The 24,590-nt window shown below is 40.9% G+C and overlaps 1 protein-coding gene across 1 annotated transcript; it reads left to right on the forward strand.

Moving 5' to 3' along the window:
• Positions 1–10,485: 10,485 nt before the first annotated feature.
• On the forward strand, positions 10,486–11,393 carry LOC307077563 (olfactory receptor 2A12-like; the record flags this gene model as incomplete). Its single annotated transcript, XM_079738992.1, is given in 2 exon segments — positions 10,486–11,290; positions 11,293–11,393. Coding segments are annotated over 2 exon segments (906 nt in total).
• Between the last annotated feature and the right edge of the window lie 13,197 nt (positions 11,394–24,590).

The raw sequence follows: 24,590 nt of genomic DNA on the forward strand, positions 1-24,590 counted from the left end.
CTATCATTTTTTGTCTGGATCCCCACCTGGTAGGAGACTCGCTGATCAGCTGGTGTTCAGGAATGTTCAGCTCTTGCTGAGCTTTGGCCAGGTCTCTCCTTCTTTTCCAGCTAAAAGAGAAGCTGCTCACCACCTTTTTGCATAGGCTGACAGCACGGTCTATCCGGGGGTCTTTCATACTTCTCTCTGAGATTAAAAACAAACAAACATTTTAATGTTATAATATTTGTAAAGAAATCCATAATTCTTCAGCAACACCAAATTAATTCTTTCAAACATAATTTATAATTATCTTTTCATCTTTTGTACATTTTATATTTTATTTTAAAATGAACTCTAACTTCAAATAGTTTTCTTTCAATATACACATGAATATGAATAAATCACATTAATTTTTTTTATTCTAGTCAATTTTAACATGGCTGATAAAAAAAAAATCTAAAATAAATGATGACTTTACTACCACTAGGTGGATACAGTACTCACCAATTGACAGGTGCAGCCAGTGGCCAAAACACTGCAGTCTTGTCCAACCAATCAGGTTATAAGCTTTAACGATGTAAGCCCCGTTATCTGTGGTGATGCTGACTTGACGGGCTTGTTGTAAATTCCATGCTGCCAGTACTTCCTCCAAGCCGTGTGCCAATATCTCGCCGGTATGATCTTCCGGGAAAAAGCTTGTTTGAAGGCACGCGCTCTTCAACTCCCAGTTGGCAATGTAGTGTACTGTGAAACTTAAATAAGGATCACACGTCCTGCTCGACCACAAATCGGTGGTCGACGCGTAAAAAGTCACGTCTGTGAGCGTGTGGGCCAGCTTCTCTCTCTCTCTGATATGTATAGCTCTGGTAGAGCTTTTTTGTCAAAACACTTGCGACCAGGCAACTCATATTTAGGGTCAAGCGTCTTAACGAGGTTTTTGAAACCAGGCTTTTCAACGACACTTATTGGGGCCATATCTTTGACTATGTAGTGTGTGACAGCGGCAGTAATTTCTTTCCATTTCTGACTTTTTTTTCATACGGGACTGCTTTGGAAAAGGACGCAGCCAAAGTAATTTGCTTCTGGGCTGGTTGTTTGTGTGTTGATGTGGATGGAGATTGGGCCATGCGCTGTTTTTGGCATTCTTCGTTTTGCAGCGGGTGGCATTTCAAATGGTGAAATAAATTTGTGGTGCTGCTTGATCTCGTGGCAATGGTTTTGCGGCATATTTTACATAACACTTTTTTGTTCCACATCTTCCTTTCGGTAGCCAAACCACTGCCAGACGACGGATCCTGTACTATTCTTTTTTTGAAACCAAGTCCTCCGTTTCCATCATCTTTTCTCTCTCTCGCTGTTCTCACTCAACAGTAGGAGATGAGTGACCGGTCGCTGTTCTCACTCACCGGTCGCGTGTGTGACGTCACACACGCGACCAGAATCCTAGAATCTCGCGGGGGGAGTGAGTGTGTTTAATGCATATGAGTCTGTGAGGCAGAGAGCCACAGGAAAGAGCGAGAGAAGGGAACACAACGAGTATGCCGGCGGCGGCAAAAAGAAACATTACGTGCCAATTTGTATTCGATGTTCGCGACAGGGGCATTTTATACATCGCCTGGAGAACATCTTGCGATACATCGCATATATTCGATATATCGCCCAGCCCTATTGTACCGTATTTTAGTGTAAATCCTTTTGATTGACTTATCGTTTCATTTTTGGATGGAACGTGGGATTTACATACAACTACGTTAATGCAATCGACTTCTACAATTTTAATATATGTTGGTTATAAATAGTCACTCCTTCCTGAGAGTACTTTAATTGTATGGCAGAGCATTTTTTATGTTTGTCATTACATTAATCAGTAGGTTGTTGGTTTTCGCTACTAAAAAGGATTTGTTTATGTAGTGAATGTTTTTCTCTTGCAACAGAAGGAAATTAAATTCAATCCATTTATTTTTCGAGAATTCAATGTATTTTATTTTCTTATCCTCATTATGACCAAGTTTAAATATAATCTTAAATGATTGTCTATTGTTGTACTGAACATCGTGTGAGCTCATCATTCAGTTGATTAAAATTTTGACAGCAATAGTTATAAAGTTTAAAGAGACTGCAATTAAATCAGATAATAAATAAGATAAAACATCATTATCTGCAATTTTCCGATGATATATGAGCAGATTTGATGATTACAAATTGGTTTGACCCTGCAAAATAACACATTTATGATCCAAAAGGATATAGTTAATTCGTAATTTTATCTAACCGTACCTTCATGTCCTCTATCCATATTCCATCTTTAATATTCATGCATTTTGCAGTTGCAGGCATAGATATATCAATATATTGACCACAGTGTTTATATGAATAGGGTTCTTTGCTTGACTCTGTTTTGATGAGAACGGTCGAGCTGCTGGCTTGTGCGTTTCCATCATGAACGCCGATTAGCCGTTCCTGGTAGTGTTTCACTACCAGGAACCATCTGTTGTTGACGAAGCCGTGCGAAGAAGAAGGGGGCCGGTGTTGCCGGTTTATAGTCCTCCGTAAAGTGCTGTACGTAGACACGGAGAGCCCTCTCTGTAGCCGGAGAGCCTGACGGAGACCCTCTCCGTAGCTTACCTGCACATCCAATATTTTTTAACTATCCGTCGACGCAACGGAGACGGCAAGCGCTTTGATTGGACAACTAAATATTTCCGGAATCAATTCTCCAGTTTGACTTTGCACCTTATTTACTTTGCACATTGTTTACTTTGCACATTAAAGACCAATAAAATACCAAATAAGATTTGAAAAGCTTTGGAAGTTTATTTTCAACACTATTTACATGGTTTGTAGTCAACATATAAGATTGATCGGGCTGCGAATTGCTTAGCGTGTCCAAAATCCCGACGGAGAACTTTGAATACTAAAGGGGTCTCCATAGTTAGAGTCGGATTACAGATTAAGGAGTCGGAGTAGTATACTTTGTAGTTTACTTGATGTAGTATACTTGATTTTAATACAGTTCAGCAAGAAAGGTGACGAAGAAGAAGAAGGGGGCGTTCAAATCTGCGTAAACGAGAACCCACACCACACGAGAACGCACATTTGTGTCTGCAGTGGGATGATATTGGTTTTGATAGACTTTTATATTGATGGGTCTCACGGCATTATATTAAATATTGATTGTGTCTTGTTTACATTTTAAATGTTTATTAAAAAGGACATTTTATACACACAATACCATCAATAGTTCACCCGTCGACGCCATCTTGTTTTTAAGACACGATAAGTAGATTGACGAACACAGATTGTGCCATCCGTCAACAACACGCAAACTCTGTGTTCGCCAATCTGCTTATCGAGTCTTATAAACAAGATGGCGTAGACGGGTGAACTACTGATGGTATTGTGTGTATAAAATGTCCTTTTTAATAAACAATCTGTACACTTACAGAGTTATCAATGCCTTGTTTTATATTTTAAGACCCTTATTATACAACCAAAGAAGTGTCGTGCTACTTCCAGCCTTTTAAGTGGTTTAAAATAGCGATTTAGTGTTTTCCATAACAAATGCCCCCATCGTTCCAAGTTTATGGCATTTTGGTTGAATCGGCTAAAAGCAGCCAACTTAAGAATGCATATGCATGCGCCTTTTTGCTCCCAAATGAATATCTCAACTCGTTATCATATTAAACATATCTCAGATCCATTTTACACCAGAGTTGTCCTTCAAGGTTATGCTGCAGCACGTGGCCCTCTTCTTGCAGACTAGAGATTTTCACAGAGCGTTCCCACGGCGTCCCCTGGTTGATGGGTCTAATGGCCAAGTTCCTATCTCTTTCCATTGACTTTAGATTTATTTATTGCAATGACTTTTATTTCCATTGTGTTTCAATGGCGTTTTTGATGATGCTTTGTGAATCACTTCCTGTGGGGCTGGAGCCCCCACATTAAATCTTCTTGAGGCCCTCTTTTCAAATAATCTGACCCCAGGTCTCTAGCTCACTCCCAAGTGTACTTGACCCCTGGTTAACCTAATTACATATATTCATTAGACTGGGCTAGAATTAATGTATATTATCTACACATTTGCCAAACCTTAATCCCCTGATTCATTATAATAGGGACCAGACGTCTCCATCTCACGCCAAAGTCATTCTGTACCCCCAAGCACATTAAGTGTTTGCATCACTTATTCAGTGGCGGAGCCAGGAAATTTTCATTGGGGTGGCCAGGATGGGGCCAGTGATTAATTTTTGGATGGCAAGCATGCGTCTCACCAGGAGATGCAGAGCTAATAAAGACACATACAGCAAACATCTCAACATTATTCGGGATTCAGGTGAAGGTGCAATAGAAAAAAAGATTAAATATATCGAAGTCTTCCTAATTCCTACATGCAAAGTAACAAAGGAGCTTACACTTTACAAAAAAATAATATACACTTGTTCTGTATTCATACTTGTTTTTAAACTTTTACTGATTTACTGATTGCTACATGTGTTTTTACTTATATTGTACGACTGAGTCGAACAATGGTTGTATAGATATACAATGACAGTTAGGTGTTCTATTTTATATTTGAGATGTCCTCAGTTTATGGCAACAGCCAAGTCAATTCTCAGTGTATCATCAGGAATACAAAACAAGGATGCAAAATTAGAAGTGCAATGTTTTTTTTAATCAAGTCCAGTGTTTCCCCTAGGATGGAGTTGCAGCAGTGGAGGTAAAATGTGCTCACAAAGCGTACCCTGCCGGGAGGTTTCTATGTGTCTGCCAGTAACAGAAGGGTGTACATACAGTACATTTGTGCACAGTAATGAGCTGGGGAAATATGGAGGGATTGAACATATTAATTAAGTATAATCTTTAAAACAATTATTTACATTTATTGAACAAAAAATATATTATATCAACAACCACCCTATACAGTAAAATCACATAACACAAGTACTACAACAATGAAAAGGTCTGTGCCTCAAACCAATGCATCTTCCCACACCCTCCCCTCTCCCCATCACAAAGGTTGTAGTAGGACCATAAAGAGGCCATGCCTCTATTGAACAAGTTTTGGGGCTCGAGTCAAAATGATATTGACATTTTTGATAAAAAGAAATTCCTTAAAAAGAAGTAGAGATATATCTTTCAAAACTAAAGGTTGCAGTAAGACCATAAAGAGCTCATGCCTATATGGAAAACGTTTTGGGGATCTAGAGTCAATAATGGCAACGCTATTGAAATTGTTCCTAAATAAAAAAAATCCTCAAAAATAAGAAGAGATATCTATTTCAAAACTAACGGTTGTAGTAGGACCACAAAGAGGCCATGCCTCTATGGAACAAGTTTTAAAGCTGTAGAGTCAATAATGGCGACGCTATTGAAATTATTGCTAAATAAAAAAATCCTCAAAAATAAGAGATATATTTTTCAAAACTAAAGGTTGTAGTAGGACCATAAAGAGGCTATGGAACAAGTTTTGGGGCTCTAGAGTCAATAATGGCGACGCTATTTAAATTTTGCCATTGTGGTCGTTTTCAGTGTTGCACATTGCAGACGGTCCCTAAGCTTGTGGCTGAAAGAAATACATCCAAACGAGTCGCTTAAGACGATTCATTTGGATGAAAACAATGTTGAAGCTGGTTCTCTAATTTACTCAATTTAGCTAGAGGTGTCAATTGTGTTGCAATGATGTTTCACTGATGATCTATTGAACCGCAAACTGAATCTGCCTATTTATTTCCAAATTTACGGAAGTTCTTCTCCGTTTATATCCTTTTCTCACAGGTGTGTGAATTGACCTGCATATAGGGGAAACACTGGACGGTGACATCTCATGAAAACTGAACTTAACAATGACTTCAATGACTGTCCCTAAGAGCTAAAGGTTGGCCTTCTGTCTGTAACAGAGGCATTGATCAATTTGATACACTATCCTTTGTGTTAAAAAAACGAACATATTTGGTGGCGTTATGTTATATCAAAGCATGAATTGTGTTTCATCAGGCTGGGTTAAAGTTTTAATACAAAGTCCAAGTGCCTCTTAAAAAACAATTGCCTCAAAGCCCTTGGGAATTATTTACATGGTATCTTGTAATGCAGAACTTAACTGCATTATTCACACTATTTACATCATCACTTAAAATGTCATTCTAAGTGTACACACTCATTTCAGCCATATTCTGCGGTTATTGTGATTTGCGGCAAATTCATCCAAGTCCAGGGATTTTGCTCGTCTCGACTCCACACTTAAAATACCCATACTGCTCAGTCGATCGTCATCCGTAGTGGATCTCAAGTGTGTCTTCATCAACTTGTGTGGAAAAGCTGCCTTCACAGGAGGCAGTACTGACTGGTATGGCAATAGCAATTTTGCATAACCTGAAGAGCTCATGGAATACCTCTTTAAAAGGTTCAATGAATTTAGTGAGTTCGACTATGCTAGAGGGCTTCTGTATGCCAGATTTTACTTTTCTCTCTAGGATTCTTTTCATTTGGTATAACTCATGTTTGAGTTCATCTGTGTTGCATTCATAAATAGAAGCAAATGCAAATGGAGCTTGCTCTTGGCAAAATGTATTGCTTGACGGATTTAAGGCTTGGATTCCCAACATTATTTCACAATTTGGTTTAGCAAATCGTCTGTTTAGCTCACTGAGCATGTTATCAAGCACAGGGTAGAATTTGCTGGTACGGAAAGTGTCCATACTCTGCTCAGAACGCTCACCTGTTGAGGACATGGCAGCATGTCCATCTAGCCTTCAACTCTGTTTTGTCTTTCTTTTTGAAGTAGGTTCCACCTCTACATCACATTTTTCAGTAGTATTTAAGATTTCTCTCCAGAGTCCTTCAAAGAAGGATTCATCCCTGTAAGCTTGAAAACTTTGCACAATGGCTTGAACTAGATCCACAGCTGAACATAAATCAAGAGAGGGCGATTTTAGAATGTCAGAGAGACACCTTGCATCCCCAAAAACCTTAGTGCAAATCACCAAAAGTCCAATGAACTGCAGGTCAAATTGAGCGAGCAGACCTCGTGCTTCAATGCTCCTATCGCCACCGTTTTCTGAAGCCACTCAGACGTGGCTGGACTGGACTATGAGCTCTTGATTTTGAAATGTCTGTTTAAAAATGAAAAAAAAGACATATTCAATTATTAAATTACAGCAGGATTAATAACAATCAAGATAACCTCATAAATGGGAGTGTACTATCCCATGTTACATCTAATACATTATCTGACCCCTGTAGTCTGCTTAAAAACGTTATAGATTTGAGGCCATTCATCCAACTCTACTCCAGTTGAGGTGAGTGGTGTGACTCATACCTGTTCATGAATTATCAGGCTGCATTTTAACATTGCCACTGTATCAGATTGGGCAAAACTCAAGTGTCCAGTATGTGTGAAAGAGTGAATATACCTGGAGGTCCTCTTGGGCCACTCCTCATTGGAGGCTCCGCTCTCTCGCTGTTTGAATTTGTCTGCTGTGCTTGTTCTCTGTTGGAATCTAAATATACATATATATAAAAACATTAATGGGTGTTCCACAAGGTGTTATGATCCACTATCCAAGTATTTCACAGATACAAATGATGATAAATCATTTTCTACAGCATTAAACACATACAGTATAAACTTGTGGACAATATCGATGGAAATGTTAACAGAGGAGTACAACATGCAATGTAAGAATGACAAATTGACCTGGGGATCCACTGGGGCCACACCTCAGGGAGGACTCTTTTGTCCTGCTGTCCAAGTTCAATCTTTCAGAAACATCTAAAATATTTAAAATAATTATTATAAGGTGTATAGGTAATTTTCCAAAAGGTTTTATAATGCATACTATATAGTGTTTAACAGACACACTATAAGCTAAAGTATAATATTAGTGAAGTGTCTCTGGGTAGCAAATAAAAATATGCCATACTTTAATGCACTGAAAATACTTAGTGAAATGTTTTACAATGCACTTTCAACTTAAATTGTATATGAACAGACGGACTTGAAAAAAAATGTAAATAAGATAACCTTGTACCCAGCTGTACAAGGTTATGTATGTGAGTCTCTATACTGTATACCTGGAGGTTCACTTAAGTTGCTTTTCTCTGGGGGCTCCTCATCCTCGCTCTCTGCCTGTTCTTTCTCCACCTCATCCTCATTATGTGCCTGAGGTGACTTCTTTCCACTTGCCCTGAAGAATGACGCTATGTCTGCCTTCTTCCTCTTCATTATTTTTTCCCTCTTTAATGATACACCTATCCAGAATGTAGCATATACTGTATATACCTGACACAATCATAAAAAGTCCTGGCAACAATAGCAATTAACAGCAAATACTAGTTAAATCAAAAATCGATCCGAAGTTACAAAAACAAATAGTGTAGCGAGAGATTATTTTAAAACACTGTACAAAGTCTGTAAGATTCACAAAGTGGTTATCAAATACAGTTTGCTATTTTCTCCGAGGAAGCTTGCTTCTAAACTTCGCAAAATGGATACAGTCGTGGGTGGGATAGTCAGAGTTACTAGAAGACAATAACAACATCCATTATGATATCATACCTTACTGTTTTAGGTTTTTTTTCATTAGCCACAGTTGACAGTCGAAGCGTCAGGTCTGTAGTCCCTGAGCAAGACACTTAACCCTAACTGCTCTTGACAAGCTGGCTGTCGCCTTGCATGGTTGACTACCTTCGGTGTGTCAATGTGTTGTGGCAACCCGGTTCCTAAATGTCTGGTCTCACTGCAAGTACCACGCTCTGGTTCCAGGTTTATGCCGCAGTCGGCGTTTATTCACAGAAAACAGATCAGACCAAGAAAAACAATGCTGAGCTAGGGTCTCCGTGAGCCTCGTAGTCTCTGGTGCCTCAGTGGTCGCCTTCTGGTCGGTCTTTCTCCCTCTGCCCTGGAATGAGTCCTCGGCTGCCTTTTTAAGAGGTCTGCCCGCTCGTTTCCTCCCTCCGGCCAGGTGGTAAATGCCCTAATTTTAATTGTAGTAGCAACTCTCAGGCATGGGCCGTTAAATTCAAATACAGGATGTGTAGCGCGACTAAATGGTCCGACAGTGTACTAGCAGTGCCATTGCACTTATTGTATGCTTATTGAAAGCAAATCAAACATTTACTACCGGGTTTCCCCACAAAAAAACTATAGCCTTAAAAGAACGTACTTCCCATGAAGAAGATTAATTCTAATCTCTTTGTCACTCAAAAATCTTCGTTTTTATTAAAAGAACATTGTCTAACAGCGGTTTTAATGTTTCATGATTATTGTGTTAAGCAAAATGTATTTACAAAAGGAACCGTGGTGGGGTGGGTCAGGCACTGTTTTGCAGCCTAATGGCTAAAACAGAAGCGAATGTGTGCTCCGTGTTGCACTTGGGGAAAATATATCTGTGGCTTAAAGTGGTCATCATAGAGGAGATGGGAGGGGTTACCCAGGATGGACCTGAATTTTTCCCTCATCCTCCTCTCCACCACTGCCTCCAGACTGTCCAGCTCAAGCCCACCAACAGAGCTGGCCTTCCTCACCAGCTTGTCCAGTCTGTTGGTTTCCCCAGCCTTGATGCTGCCTCCCCAGCACACTCAGCAAAGACCAGAGTGTTGGCTACCACAGACTGGTAGAACATCTTCACTAGCCTGCTGCAAACATCAAAGGACCTGAGCCTCCTTAAAAATAAAGTCTTCTCTGACTCTTCTGATAGAGGGCCTCAGTGTTGTCTGTCCAGTCCAGTTTATTGTTTATGTGTACTCAAGGCAACTTTTCTAAGTCTTCTATCTCTATTTGATCCCCCTGGATGGTAAGACAACAACAATGGCGTGAGGAAAATCCTGAAGCAGATAATAGGGCCTCAGTCCTAGAGCCAGCAGCTCTGTATCTGGAGTACAGTTCCCCTCTATCACTGTTACATGTCCAGGGTTAGTTTTGTTATTTACTACTTGGCCTAACCAATTAGTAAATAATATTTAAATAAAAAATTAAAATTTTATGTCAAGCAAGTCTAAAAATAATATGGGACATGAACTCCAGTCTACTGGGTGAAAGAGTTTATCAATCCATTGTATGCATTGATGGAGTAGGGCCTTTGCTCAGACATCAGAACTCTTTATAGTGGGATGCCCATGGGAATCCCTCCTGAGCAGGTCAGTCAGTTGTGAGGGGCAGTACGGGGACACCCCCCCCCCCCAGTTATATTGATGACAGAAGGATAAGGATTCCATTTAATCTGATATATTTACAATGAAATTAATTTATTTTGGGCGAGAGAACTTTCGCCAACTAGAGCGAAGGGGTCGGAACCCGGGCCCCTGAGGCCCCACTCCTGTCTACTCCTGAGGCTGTATCTGCCGATGATGACAATTAGCTGTCAGAGTGAGCCATAAAGTTGCTTGCCCCATACATCACCCTGCAGAGAGGGAGAGAGAGTGACAGAGAGCGATTGAAATACGTAAACAGAGAGGAGCTGGTCAAGCTCTCTAACATCACTTGGATATCAAACAATGGACTATAACATGACTATTATGAGACCAGCATACTTTGTTATCAGTGGCTTTTCAGGCATCCCTCATGTTAACTATTTATTTTTACTGGTGCTCTACATTATGTCAGTGTTGGAAAACGGGATAGTGATGGCCTTGATCTGCTTAGACCAGAGTCTCATGACTCCAAAGTATGTTGCTGTGTTTAACTTGGCATTTGTAGACGTGGTCGGCAGCTCCGCCCTGGTGCCCAAGGTTATCGACACGTTCTGGTTTGACAACAGGTACATCTCGTACAGCAACTGCTTAACTTATTCATTTTTTTATTATTTGATCCTCACCATGCAGTCTCTTAATCTGGTTGTACTCTCCTTCGACAGGCTAGTGGCGATCACCTTTCCATTGCGTTATCAGATTATTGTGAGTCCGAAGACCATGTTCTCACTGGTAGCTACTTGCTGGATTATTGCCATCCTTATCAACTTGATAGATGTAGGGCTTGTAACACCACTGTCCTTCTGCAGGTCTGTTGTTATCAACAGCTATTTCTGTGACCATGGGCCGCTCTATCGACTTGCCTGCAATGACTATCGACCCAATGATATCATTTCTATAGTGTTACCAGTTTTTATTATTTGGGCTCCATTGCTCTTTATCTTGATATCTTACTTGTGCATTGGTGCAGCTTTGGCAATAATAGCTGGAGCGCAGTATAGGATGAAGGCTTTTAAAACATGCTGTGCCCATTTAATGTTGGTGATTATTTATTACTTACCTATTCTAGTCACTTTTAGTGTTGCCGCTAAAATGCCTCGCAATGCAAGGATAATTAGTCTCTTGCAGCAGTCATACCTCCAGCGTTTAACCCACTAATTTATGTTCTACAGACTCAGGAAATCAAACTGTCTCTGAAAAAGGTGTTCAAAAGAATGAAGCAATAAAAAATTGCATTGAAGTAGAATATCAGTATGTGATATGTAATTTCAGATATTGTGTTGAAGTGTACATTTTTTGTTAGGCAAAACATTTGTAATAGTCAGCACAATAATCAGTGAATTTTTGGTATAAAAACCTTCTAACTGAAGAATAATAACTCAACCCATTTAATTCGGATGAATTAATGAAATGTATTTTTGTGTGATCTATATGACAAAAAGTTAAAATGGGATCTTAAGTGAGCTTATCAATGTTGTTGATATCAGCTATTTATGTGTCCATGGGCTGCTTTGTCGAATTGCATGCAATAACATTCAAGCTGATAATACACTTGCCAACTTGTTTACAACTGTTATTCTTGGGGTTCCATTGCTGTTTATCTTGATCACTTACATGTGCATTGCCACAGTTTTGCTAAAGATAGCCCAAACCCAGCATAGAATTAAGACTTTTAAAACCTGCAGTGCTCAAATTATGTTGGTGGCCATTTATTACTAACCTATTCTAATCGCTTTCACATTACGTGCTAAAATACCTCCATATTTCAGCATAATTAATGTCTCTTGCTGCTGTCATTCCTCCAGCGTTGAACCCACTCATTTATGTTTTACATACTCAGGAAATCAAACAGTCTCTCAATGAAATGTTCACAAGAATAAAACAATCACAAACTGCCATTAAGATACTGTGTTTTATCGTACATCCTTTGTTAGCTGTTTGTTGATGAAAACAAACAAATAAATAAAATCCCCCTCCTTAAGATAACATGTCTTGATTAAACAGAATGCCCAAATGATTTATTCAATATCATTACAATTTTCACATTGAATACAACTTGTTTACATTAAATCAGGCTGGAAAATGATTCTGATTGTAAAACACTGCTCAAACTATTTGAAAATAACCAAGGAGCTGTAGTAACGTGTAAATAAAGTAAAATATAAAGGTGTGTTATTTTAAATGAAAATAGTAATGTGTCAGTGTGAAGAGCATATTGTCGGAAGTTTGTACACGCAATATCTTATCTATCCTAATCTTATATAAGGCTTAAAGTCTTTGAAAAGAAAAAAAAAATCACGAAAGAAAACCGCAATGAACTACCCCAGTTTGTGAGTAACATTACAAACACACTGTTATAGGATAATCAAATATACTTTACAGCATTATCTGTTATTTCTATCGCAGAAAAATTGGCTTTGCCATTGAATTGAAGGTTGCCGAGCAAAGAGTTTGTTTGTTTAGTCAATACCCTCTAAACATTGGACGTCGGATAGACGTCCAATGTCCAAACTAGGTCCACTATTGGGATGTCAAACAATGACCCAACTTGGATGTCATATTGACGTTCAACTCCTTTGAACTGGGTACATTTTTTAGACATCATTTGGACACCTATGACAGGTGCAGGAAATGTATACATGATGTAATATTTTTTACATCATTTGTATTATGTTTTTTGTTATTTTACATTTCCTGGTTTATATATTTGAAGTAATCAAGTAATTTTTTTATGCATATATTTATTTTTTCATTTATCTGTTATTTATTTGGAAATGCAGTTTGTGGGAAAAGTTCAGTATATAATTTCATGGTAGCCTGTCTACCTTATTCCTAACTTAAATTGTGATGGATGCTTCGTTTATTGAAGAAAATGTCGCATAAAAGTTTGCCTTCCTTCTTAGACGTCCTATATTGATCTTTGTTCATTGTGCGCGTTTTTCTTTTTCCTTGGATTTATTAGCAGGCTACACTGTGTGTCAGGCAGCTATGAGGTCACAATGCTAACGTAGCTGTCGCGGCTATCGCAATCCGGTTTAACACCCCCCCCCCCCACCACCATAAGGGTACTGTCGGCGGTGGAAACGCGAGCCGTAACTGAGCTGCGCCGAAACGCACCTTCACTACTCCACCAAGCCGCACCGAACCTACCCACACCCTCAAGTGGAAATGCGCTTTAAGGGTACTGTCGGCGGTGGAAACGCAAACCGTAACCAATGGTGTGTTCCAGAATCCTCGAACACCAGACTTCCTGAGTCGAAAGTCATCTCCCAGCTTTTTTGCGGCATTTTTCTAAGGCACGCCCCCTTTTTTGTCTTCATCATCTGAGAAAATCTGAGAGTAGACCGAGAGCAGCGACGACCCTCTCAACAAAATGGCTGCGCCCGTGAAGAGATTTTTTTTTTTTTGTATTTGTATCACGTTGGTCATTTTAATCTCGATTTTAAATGCTCTTACACACTTGATTACATTGCTATTTTATTCCGGTCACCAATTTATATATTGAATGGTCTTGCTGTGCGTGCAATACAATGTAAAGTTGTGTTTGTTTTCAGGCTGGTTTGCTAAAGAGGCTAATGCAGCTAACAATAAACAATGACTAGCCAATTTCATGACACAATCACAAAGACGAACAGGAACGCTATGAATGCTCCGAGACCGGAAGTGACATCAAACATGCAACTCGGAAGGCCGGCGTCCGAGGATTCAGGAACGCACCGTGAGCTGCGCCGAAATGCAACTCCACTACTCCACCAAGCCGCACCGAACCGACCCGCACCCTCCGGTGGAAATGCGCAAATTCTGTGTACTTTGCACTTTCATAAATAAGACATGCTGATTTTCCTGTTTTATAACTGTCTTATTTTATTTAGAAGTTACGGATGGAGTCTGGAGATGTTGTGGGGTACTTAATATTTACTGTTTACATATTAGATTACACAGTTCAGGCTGTTGCAGCTAGCTCAGGGGAGAGACTGTATGACACTAGGTGGTACAACCTGAGACAATAAAAATGAATTGCCTTCTGTATTTTTGTTTTTTCTTTTCCCTTCATTGTACCGAACTCATACCGAACCGAGGTATGAACCGAACCGTGACTTCAGTGTACCGTTACACCCCTACTGCTCCCGGTATGCCGGTGTGCATGTGTTCACCAGCTCCCGGATGGCTCAAAAATAGAGAAATAATTTCTACTTAACTTAGGAAGTTAAGATAACTTAGGAAGGATAACTTAACTTGACCTTTTTCCGGTAGATATGCTCGCGAGTGAGCGAGAGCCACTGATCTCAAACAAACCAGCCGAGGACAGCTCCCTATCAAGGGTGGTTTTCAAAGTGAGCAAGTTTATATGCACAGCTTAATACTAGTGCTGCACGATTAATCTAATCACAATCGCGATATCAGCCGTTGCGATTGTATAACCCAGGGTTTCCGCGGGGTTGTTGAAGGTATTAAAAGGTAGCAAATGAAATCAGCCCAAATTAAGGCCATTAAAAAGTATTAAAAAGTAATAAACGTCATCTGACGAGGTATTCAATTTCCAACAAGGCCTATCTCCTAAAATGACTTAAACTTGCGTGGATGTCATGTGGTGCATGCGCTGATACAAACTGGATATACCCGGCTTGCTTGCTGCCAAACCACTTTGCGAGTTCGATTCTGTTAGTCATTTGAAAGACAATAATTAGGGGGGGGGATAAATGGCCTAAAAATAAAAAAATTGGAAAATGATTACGCCCACTTCAGTGATGGTGCATTGGGTCATTTGGGAGATATTTTGTATTGGAAGTTGGTACCTATCATGAAATAAACGCCCCACCCCACCCAAAAAACCAAATCGGATATGTTTTTTGCCCCCTTTTCCTCCCTTTTATCATTAAAAATAAAATATCTTAAGAGAACATTTTGGTTCACCTGTCAGATGTTGCAATGTTCTAATGTGATAAAGTACATTTACATAATATATTGTGGCTGCTGGTTGACTACAAGCAAACCGTTGAAATCCCCAAGCAGACATATTCAACACACCATCAGACAAGCAGTTAAAAAAAGTTGTCCCAGGTATGCTTTTTTCTTTCAAACAAAATTATTATATTCTAATTATATTATTATATGATTTATTGTAAGATAATTTATCTTGGTTTGTGTCAGGTTCCAATATTAGTCATACTTTCAGCTTTCTATCTGTTAAGAACATAGCTAAAATTAGCTAGCTAGCTAGCTAGCTTAGTGCAACAGTTGTTTTGACATGTTTTTGCTCACATTAGCCAGCTAACTTTATTATACAGTAATCACTTAGTTAACTGTTACATTGAGCTAAATTAGTAGGCAGCACCGAAGTTAATTAACACTCCTAGACCTAGTGCTTGTAACTTAATCTAATTTCGAATATTAATCTATTTCAGAGAAGTCACATCAGTCTGATGACATACATCATCAAGCATGGCAGAGCCCAAAAACAGGCCCAAAACTAGATCTACTGGAAACATTTATAATGCAGATACTGACTTTCCTCCCTCCAAGACCTTCCAACCACCCACAAAACTCCCTACATTGCAGAGTGTCATAAGCATGATACGGTACCACCTGGAGATGGGCAATGGGAGAGTGACTACAACTATGGCAGCACGGGAGGTGGCAAAACAGGTCTACGCCAAGTACTACCACGACACTGTGTTTTGTGTTTCCTTGAGCACCATCCAGAGGAAGGTAGAAAGGATCTGGAAACAGTTCAGTGAGGGCAGAAAGAGGTATGGACAGACAGGGAAAGAAGACTCACTGGCTGTCAAACAATACAAAGAGTTATTTCATACAAAGTCTGAGCTCTTTGATGTATTTGCCCATGACCCTTTACGGCAGCAATCACTGGAGAAAGTGGTGTGTAAGCATGAGTGAGATGGAGCTCAAATACTATGAAGATCAGAAGACAGAGCGAAGGATGTTCTGTTCCAAAGGTGTGGACCCTGTCTGGTACCATGGCATGATGCGAACCCAAAGGTTGAGGGAGAGGAGCGAAGAGTACCAGAGGAAGAGAGACCAGCAGTTCTCATACCAAACTCTGGACCATATCACAGATATCTTGATTGAAACTGGTGAGATACCCAGCTGCAGCAGCGATGAGGAGAAAGAGGGCACACCCCCAAAGCGACTGAGACAGATGTCTGAGACTGACACACGGCTTGAAAAGGAGGGTAAAGAGAGTGAGGTGCGAGCAGAACCCAAAGGAAGGAAAAAAATCTTCACAGATGTTGCTGAACTGGACACTACCACAAGAGTTTCAACACATACGATTGTCCGAGAGAAAAGTCCGGGATGACTTCAATACAACTATAGCCAATCTCTCAGGAAAGGGACTTTCTATCAGTGAGGCGAGCTCATCTGTGATTGAAGTAGGCAACACTATGTTTGGACGAAGTTGGAAAAGTGCTGGGGAATCTGATGAGGTCTTTCACAAGGATACAGTGCCAAGTACTAGAAGCATAAGGGCAGCTCTACAGCAAATTGAGGCCCAAAGTCTGTGTCTAGTTGTGGAAAAGCTTGAGGAGGAGAAGGAGAAAGGTAAAATGATCACACATGCATCGGACAGCACCACAAAGAAAGGTGTAGGCCAGTTCATGGTACAAGGGCTGCATGTGGGTCAAGATAGCCCATTTCCTCTGCCTATCTTACCAATTCATCGAGAGACCACTGAGGACATAGCAATGCAAATGGATATGGGGTTCGAAATACTGGCGTCGGTCAGAGGAGTCAGTGTGGAGGATGTTTATAAACTTGTAGATGCACATATGACTGACAGCACAGAGCACAACAAAGGGTTTTCAAAGCTGTTGGCAGAGATGTACAACTTGGAAACACCAGCAGGGCAGATCTTTTGTGGCACCCACACTACACTGGGCTTCAGCAGTGCCATGAATAAAGTGATGCGGTTGGTGGAGGCCGATATGAAGATGGAGCAAGTGCTACAAAGTTTCATGGTGGATCTGGATGTAGACAGCAAGAATGCCAGTGTGGCTGGACAGGCACTGGACATGTGCCTCAAGTTGGTGGCTCCTGAGTATTCCCACAAATCCTGGAACCGCTACATGGAATTCCTCCTCTTCCTTGAGCAAAGGCAGGTATCCAGTGTGCTGTTTTCCTACAAAGACAGCTGGTTTGGATGTCTCTCCAGGGCAGCAGCAGTCCTAACATACCACTTTGGCCATCTGACAGAGTTCCTGAGCCAGAACCCTCACATAAACAACCGCCTGGCTTGCCTCGTCAGAGAAGTGATGGAGCTTCCCTACCTCAAAGTGGTCTTTGTGGTGTTTGCCTGCCTGGGTGTGCACTTGTTGGAGCCCTTCTATGCCAGAACCATAGAGAAAGATGCTACCCATACTCAGCTCAGGAAGTTCTACAAGGGACTGAATACAGGTTTGGGCCAGCCAATCAGCGACAACTACACTAGTGACAAGCTTTTCAGTAGCGTAAAGAAGACCTACACGGAAGAGGTCCTAAACTCGGTGTCAGACGTGGCTGCCGAACACTTGGATGAAGTGAAGAAGCTGACAGATCTCATGCTGCCCCATCTGAAGACTCCTGGCCAGGCAGAGGAGGGACTATGGGATTGATGAGGAGACCTTCCCAATGGACTACCCTGTCAGTGAACAGGCTAGTAACATTGATGGCACCCCTGTGCACAACATTGGGATGGAGAGACAATGTGGCAAGGTGGACTACAGGCTGAAGAAGCTAGGCACACTGAACGCAGTCAGTAGGTCAATAATTTTACAGAAGAGCCAGGAGCTTAAAGATGGACAGATTCCGTCCTTCAGAGGTTACAAGGCAGCAGCCCAAGCAAAAAGAGAGGTTGAACTCAACTGGAGTAAACTCATGAAGGCGAAATTCGAGAGTGGGGCAGACGAGAAACAGGAGATGGCTCAAAGAAAGGAGAGGAAGAGACTAGACATGCTGGACACACTGAAATCTTTAGGTGGCCCCTTCACTGACAGTGGGGAAGTTGAAAAGTTCCTTGTGGATGAAAGTCTGAACAACGCAAAGCTGCAGAGGATGAAGCTTGAGGTTCAGTTTGCCAGAGAAAGCACCACGCTTCTGCCTAAAGTCGATCCTATCTTCAGAATCCAGGTGACACTGCCCAGTGGGAAGAGGAGGATGAAAACAGCACAGGAGTTTGGAAAATTCCCAAATGGGTGTGTTAAAATTTTGAACTTGATGATTATCCCCCCCCCCTAAATAATGGGGAAATGCACATTTTCGGACCTCTGGCTGGAGGAATCGAAATTTAAAGACTTGTATGTTTTAAACGTATAGGGAGATTATTTGTTTATCAACACAGCGGATGTGCACGCAGAATGATCGCAAAAAGAACATTTGTTTGACCGGTTGCCATGGTTTTCTCTGTGTGGTTAATTTGCAGTTGCGGTGTTTATTAGCGATGTTGTCAGCTTACTGTTACATTAAACTGTAATTAGAAAACGCGGTTATATGCTATAGACCCTATAGTATCTGTTGTATAAAGGCTGGGACGAATTTCGAATTATAAATATGTACACTTTATGTTGAAAGTATAGACCGTCGCGATTCCCATTGAAACTAGTGGCGCGATGATTATTCTTCAAAACGAGAGCTGGTAAATGGTGAAAAATCTCTAAAATAACAATAGTATAATAGTAATTATAGTAATTATTTTGTCTAACAGGTATGTTTACTAAGGCTACAGTGAAATAACATTCATACAGAATAATTTTAATGAACAGGTATAGGTTGATCTGGTTTTGTATTTACCTGACTCTTAGATTAGGTTTTGTGGTGTGATAATGAGGATCCTGGCTCCAGGGTGGGAGCGGTCAACCACAATCTCTCCTCCTGACTTTAGGGTGGTCCTGGAAGCATGTAGGCCCTTCACGAATGGCAGATAAAAACACAAGCAGCCCATCAGCCGATGACATCGGCTTGACATCGGGTCGGCTTAGCTCAGGAGGTAGAGCTTGTAACCATTGTAACCATAAGGTTGCTAGTTCGATCCCCAGTTCCTCCTAGCTGTAAGTTGATGTGTCCCTGAGCAAGACAAATAACCCTAACTGCTCCTTATGAGCTGGCTGTCGCCTTGCATGCGTTGTAGGTCGCTTTGGATTAAAGTGTCAGCTAAATGCCCTGTATGACATGCTGCAGTCTCATTTTGTCTGTGACATCACTGTTCAAGAAACATGTTGCCTATAAAAAGAGCACTATACTGACATTTTTTCATTTTCATAGTTATTGAAATCAGCAGGCTTACCATATCAGTGTGAGCTGTGGGCTTGCTTCTTACTGGTTAGGAGATTGATGTCAGGTTCCATTCCAGTTACAGCCAGTCTCAGAGACTGATGCAGGTGTTGATCTGAGAGTCTTGATCTCGTAAGATTTTTTTATCAGCGTAATGCGTGAAAAAGTTTGCTCACAGATATATGTGCTCCCAAAAACTGTGGACATCTTCATTGCGTGCTTTCTTATGTTGGGGACGGTCTCGTTTGGGAGGGACGCATAGTACTCTATGAGACAGTTGGGGTTGAATGCGTCTTTCAGCACATCGCAGGTCTGCAACTCGGCCACTTCAAATTGAAGAGAAGGCAGGGTGTCATTAATGTCGGCAGCAAAAGGGTTCTGGAATATACAAATTTCTTTAATGTGGGCACGAAGCTCACGGAACCACACACTGAACTCTGCTCTCAGCGTTTCCAGTGCGTCCTTTGCACTTCTTGGTTGGAAACGGGACCGCTACTTTCTTACCTGAGAGGCTTCGAGTAGCAGGGACATGGGTGAAGTCTTGGTTTTGCACTTGTACAACAAGCAGCGCCAGTTTAACCTCAAATGCTTTGACGTGGGAAAACATGTCACAGATTAATTTCCCCTTGCCTTGGAGCTGTAAATTGAGGCTGTTTGAAATTTCTGTCACATCTGTTAAAATGGCGAGGTCCCATTTCCATTCTGTGTCGATCAGCTCTGGGACCGTTTTTCCCTTGTCAGGAGAAAGGCGTTGATTTCGGGTAGCAGCTCGTAAAAGCGCTTCAAAACTATGCCCCGGCTTAACCATCTGACTTCAGCGTGGTAAAGCACGTCTCCATGGGCAGACTCCAGCTCGGATAGAAAAGCTTGGAACTGCCTGTGTTTTAGTCTGTTTGCTCTGATGAAGTTTATGCAAGACACAACCACCTTCATGACAGATTCCCACTTCAGAACTTTGCAGCACAGTGCTTGCTGGTGAATCAGGCAGTGGACTTGTAGTGGGGGGGTGAGACCTCGTTCCTCCATTTCTTTTTTTTATGCGCCCCACTAGCCCCCGCGACGCACCAACCATACTCGGGGCACCGTCCGTTGTGACGCTAGCCAGCTTAGACCAGTCTAAATCCAACTCTTCCATCGTTTGGAGTACTTTACAAAAAAATCCTCTCTTGTCGTAGTATTCGTGAGACTTTGTAGAGCTGCCAGCTCCTCGGACACTTCAAAAATTGAATTTACTCACCGAATAAAAATCAGCAGTTGTCCTGCAAGTCATTGCTCTCATCCATTGCCAATGCAAAACACTCAAAATCTTTAGCTTTCTCTTTCAGTTTGACATGTACATTATGCCCCATTTCTTCAATTCATCAGTTTAGCTACCTTGAAGCTGGCCCGAACGGATGACAGGTTCATCTGTGTTTGGCATAGCATTGTACTCTGCTGGGCAGCAAATCCACTTTTTAGGCTAGCCACCTCAGTGTTTCCCCTAGAATTTTTTTTTACACGGTGGTAAGAGCTGATAGTGTGATTTGTTATACATTTTTCACGGGATGCTAGAGTATTTGTTGGTTATTTTCATATAAAACACTTGCTTAGCCATCACAAGTTGATAATGATTCAATAAACACGTTATTAACAATAAACTAATTTTATTTACAATACACTCATTTTATTTACAATACACTCATTTTATTTACAATACACTTATTTTATTATGAACACAGTGAGCATGGCTGGTTGCTACACTTAATCTTTCTAGGCTCTTTGTTCATTAGATTTTTAAATTTTGACTAAAGGGAGAAATTACTTTGCTAAAATTATAAATGAGTTGTGTTACTTACCCTGTTCATAGTTGAAAAATCTCGCTCACAGTTAACACTGCTGAGCGGAATAGTGAGCCCAATTGCAGCAAGCTTGCTCAGACGGGTAGAGCTGACTGAGCTCGTCGTACTGTGATGTCAGCTCCATCATTACATCCATCTGGTTCTTGTCCTATAGTTTGATAGAGCAGTTGACAAGGAACATTAATATAAGATGAAATTTGATAAGGGACAAAGCTAGCTCTTAAAAAAAATCTTTCACCTTCAGCATGCCAGTAGTGAGATGTTCTCTGAATGAAGACCACTCTTCCAGCAGTGTCTGCTGATCCATTGGGTGGAACTTTTTTGCGAGAGTCTTCAGTTGGCTCACAGGCACATCCTGATCCAGCTTCCTGGCTTCTTGTGGGCTTAGCACACTAAATGCCCCAAGGATGTGGAGTTCCTGGAAACGCCCGTTCAACTGCTCAACAAGTTGCAGCAGATATGGCTCCATCACCTAGTTTGTTAAAAAAAACAACTTGTTATCCTATGATAATTGTGGTACAAAATAGTTGTATCTGTCAGGTTGCAATTAGCTAATATAAATAAATATAATAATAAATACCTGAGTGCAAAATCGACCCTAAAATGATTGCTGGTCACTGCTGCCAGAGGACTGCTGCCCTCTCCTCTCTCTCTCCTCTTCAGCCCTGATATTAAACAATCCCAGCCCCCTGGGATCATTCAGGTCGTGGTGGAGTTTGGCCAGGGCTGAGCCAGGAGGTTGGTTGTGACCTGCCTCCTTAATCCTTTGGATTGAGGCAATTGTGACTGGTACCTGAGGGAAAAACAAAGTTACATTCAGTATGCAGTGTGACAACTGCACAACCAAATAGTCTTAAAATATCTAATCATTTGTTTGGATTAAAAAAAGAGTTATGACAAGGATAGTGGATAATCTAACCTGGTCTTTCATTGCGAGGAAAGTAACGTCCTCCTTCTGGAAGATCTTTGACAATCTCGCCAGATGAGGAAGCACATCAGCCTGAAGGTACAGTGCAGCTACAAAACGATAAGAGGCACAAAAGGAGTAGAGTCCTTTTGCCACAGGGCACTTATTGTGTTGTACCTCCTCTGCAAGGGCCGTCAGCACTGCAGGGAGATTTCTCCGCAGGTTTGCCACTGCCTGGTGCTGAGAAAGCCAGTGTGTGTCCTTGACCTCCTATACATTATTGCAGGGAAAATATTATGAAATATCTGGTGCAATGAAACAGTTTTCTGTAGTCTTTCCTCCTTGTAAAAATTAAGGTTTGTCTTACCTTAACTTTCAGATTAGCGATTCCCAGTGTTGTGGCTGCTGCCTTCAAAACTTCGGTCCTGTTGCTGCGGTTACAAAAATACAGGTGAAGATGCTGCAGGTGGTCCCTGAAAGTCTTCATGTAGGCTGTTTTCTCTGAGGCATCTCTGCAGACCAGAGCCAAACGATGGGCAGCACAGTGCACAGCGACTAGCCATGGCATGGTGTTGCAGAGTTGTTTCGCCACTCCATTATGGCGTCCTATTTTTAAAAAGAAAAAAGATTAGAGGGTATAATTGCAAAAACCCCAATATATTTAAGTCCAATAATCTTATACCTGTCATGACTGCTGCACCGTCCGTCCCAAGACCAAATATTTTGTCCTTGGGAATGCCCTTCTGATCAAGGATGCTATGGATGGCAGTCACAATGGTGTCAGCCTTCCCATCAGGAAGGGGACCCAAATCCAAAAACTGGCTAAAAAGAACTCCCTCTTTATCAAGGTATCTAAAATAAAATAGTTTTAAAATTAAATAAATACACATAGCTTGATCTTGCAATATATTTTTCAAACTGTTAAATTATTGTTACAAGAAAACATTATCTTTTTACTGAACATGTACATCCAGCTGTTTAATCACAGCAACATTAGTGCTCTCATCCAGTTCGATCCCGACAGCCTGGGAGTTTCTAATGTCCTGCAGGATTGGTGCTTCTATAACACCAGCCAGTATTTCCAGCATTTCATCAACCCTGCGGTGGGACCTATAGTTTGTGGATTTCCCTATCTTTGAAAATAAAATAGATATAGAAAAATACAAAAATTAAAATTATATAAGTCTTATTATAATACAGTTGACAGTTTACCAGTTAATATTATACAGTTACCTTCAGTTTGGCAAAGTAGTCACAACCCAGCAGCTCAGCTAGCTCAAGCAGAGCTGGATAGTTAGTGTGGTGGGCAATTTCGTGTTTTACCAGCCAGTACAGACACTTGAAAGCACCCACCACAGCCTCATGCTCAATAACGACCACAGGCTCGAAAGCTGCTGTGACAGAGTGACCTGGACAAAGAGCAAAATAAGCCCTTACACATCAGTTTCACATTAATGTGATTAAAGTCTAGTTGTTAAATTCTTTCACTGAAATCAAATCATTTGATTAAATCTTACCTTTAACCAAAGTTCTGTGGGCCTTAAACGCTGCACTGTGATGTTCTGACCTCAAGTGGGCATCCAAGACATCCTTTCTAAACGTCTGAGAGGGGACCTCAATGAACACCCTTTGGGGTGATCCTCTCTTTACAGCCTACTTATACTGGCGGCATATGCGACAGAACATTCCTGTAAATGAAGAATATTTCAATTCAGAAAGTCTATTATTTTATCTTAATTTGCCCACGAAAAAAAAATTCTCCTTCAAAACCTCATTTGAAAATGTTCATTTGCTAATATCTTTTGCTTTAACTATGGAAATAAGGCCCACCAGCTACCCCAGTACTCTTATAAAACATTGTGTACATATTATTATCTGGACATAAAATAACTTCTAATCCCACAATCCATTGCAAGCTTTTCTCAATAAATGATAGTATAGCATTCTTTTTTCATATGGCCTGGCGTTTTATATTTATCACATTTTATCTGTTTCTTTGTACTAAGAACAATATGACTGTTCAATCAATCAAACTTTATTTATAGAGCACTTTTCATACAAGTAAATGTAACACAAAGTGCTTACTGTTAATAACAGTAAGCATCCAAAAGCTGAGTTGCTTCTGATTCTACTCTAGTTTAATGGCAGTCGGCTTTGTCACTTAGGCTGACCAGACGTCCCGCTTTGTGCGGGACAGTCACGCATTTCCATTACTTTTCACACGTCCCGCAAATTGAGACGTTGTCCCGCATTGTTATTGACAGTGAGCCCCCCTTTTTAAAAGCGTGTTTTATAATCTGGCATTTGTCCGATAGCTGTGTGGAGACAGCAGTCTCCGTTTGTGTGAGTGTTTGTCTGTGTATGTGTCTCCGTTTGTGTGTGTCGCGCTGCCGGTGGCTGCTGGGCTCAGTGGGCTC

This window comes from Pollachius pollachius, assembly GCF_949987615.1.
Source record: "Pollachius pollachius genome assembly, chromosome: 6".
In the NCBI taxonomy this organism is placed as follows: Eukaryota; Metazoa; Chordata; class Actinopteri; order Gadiformes; family Gadidae; genus Pollachius; species Pollachius pollachius.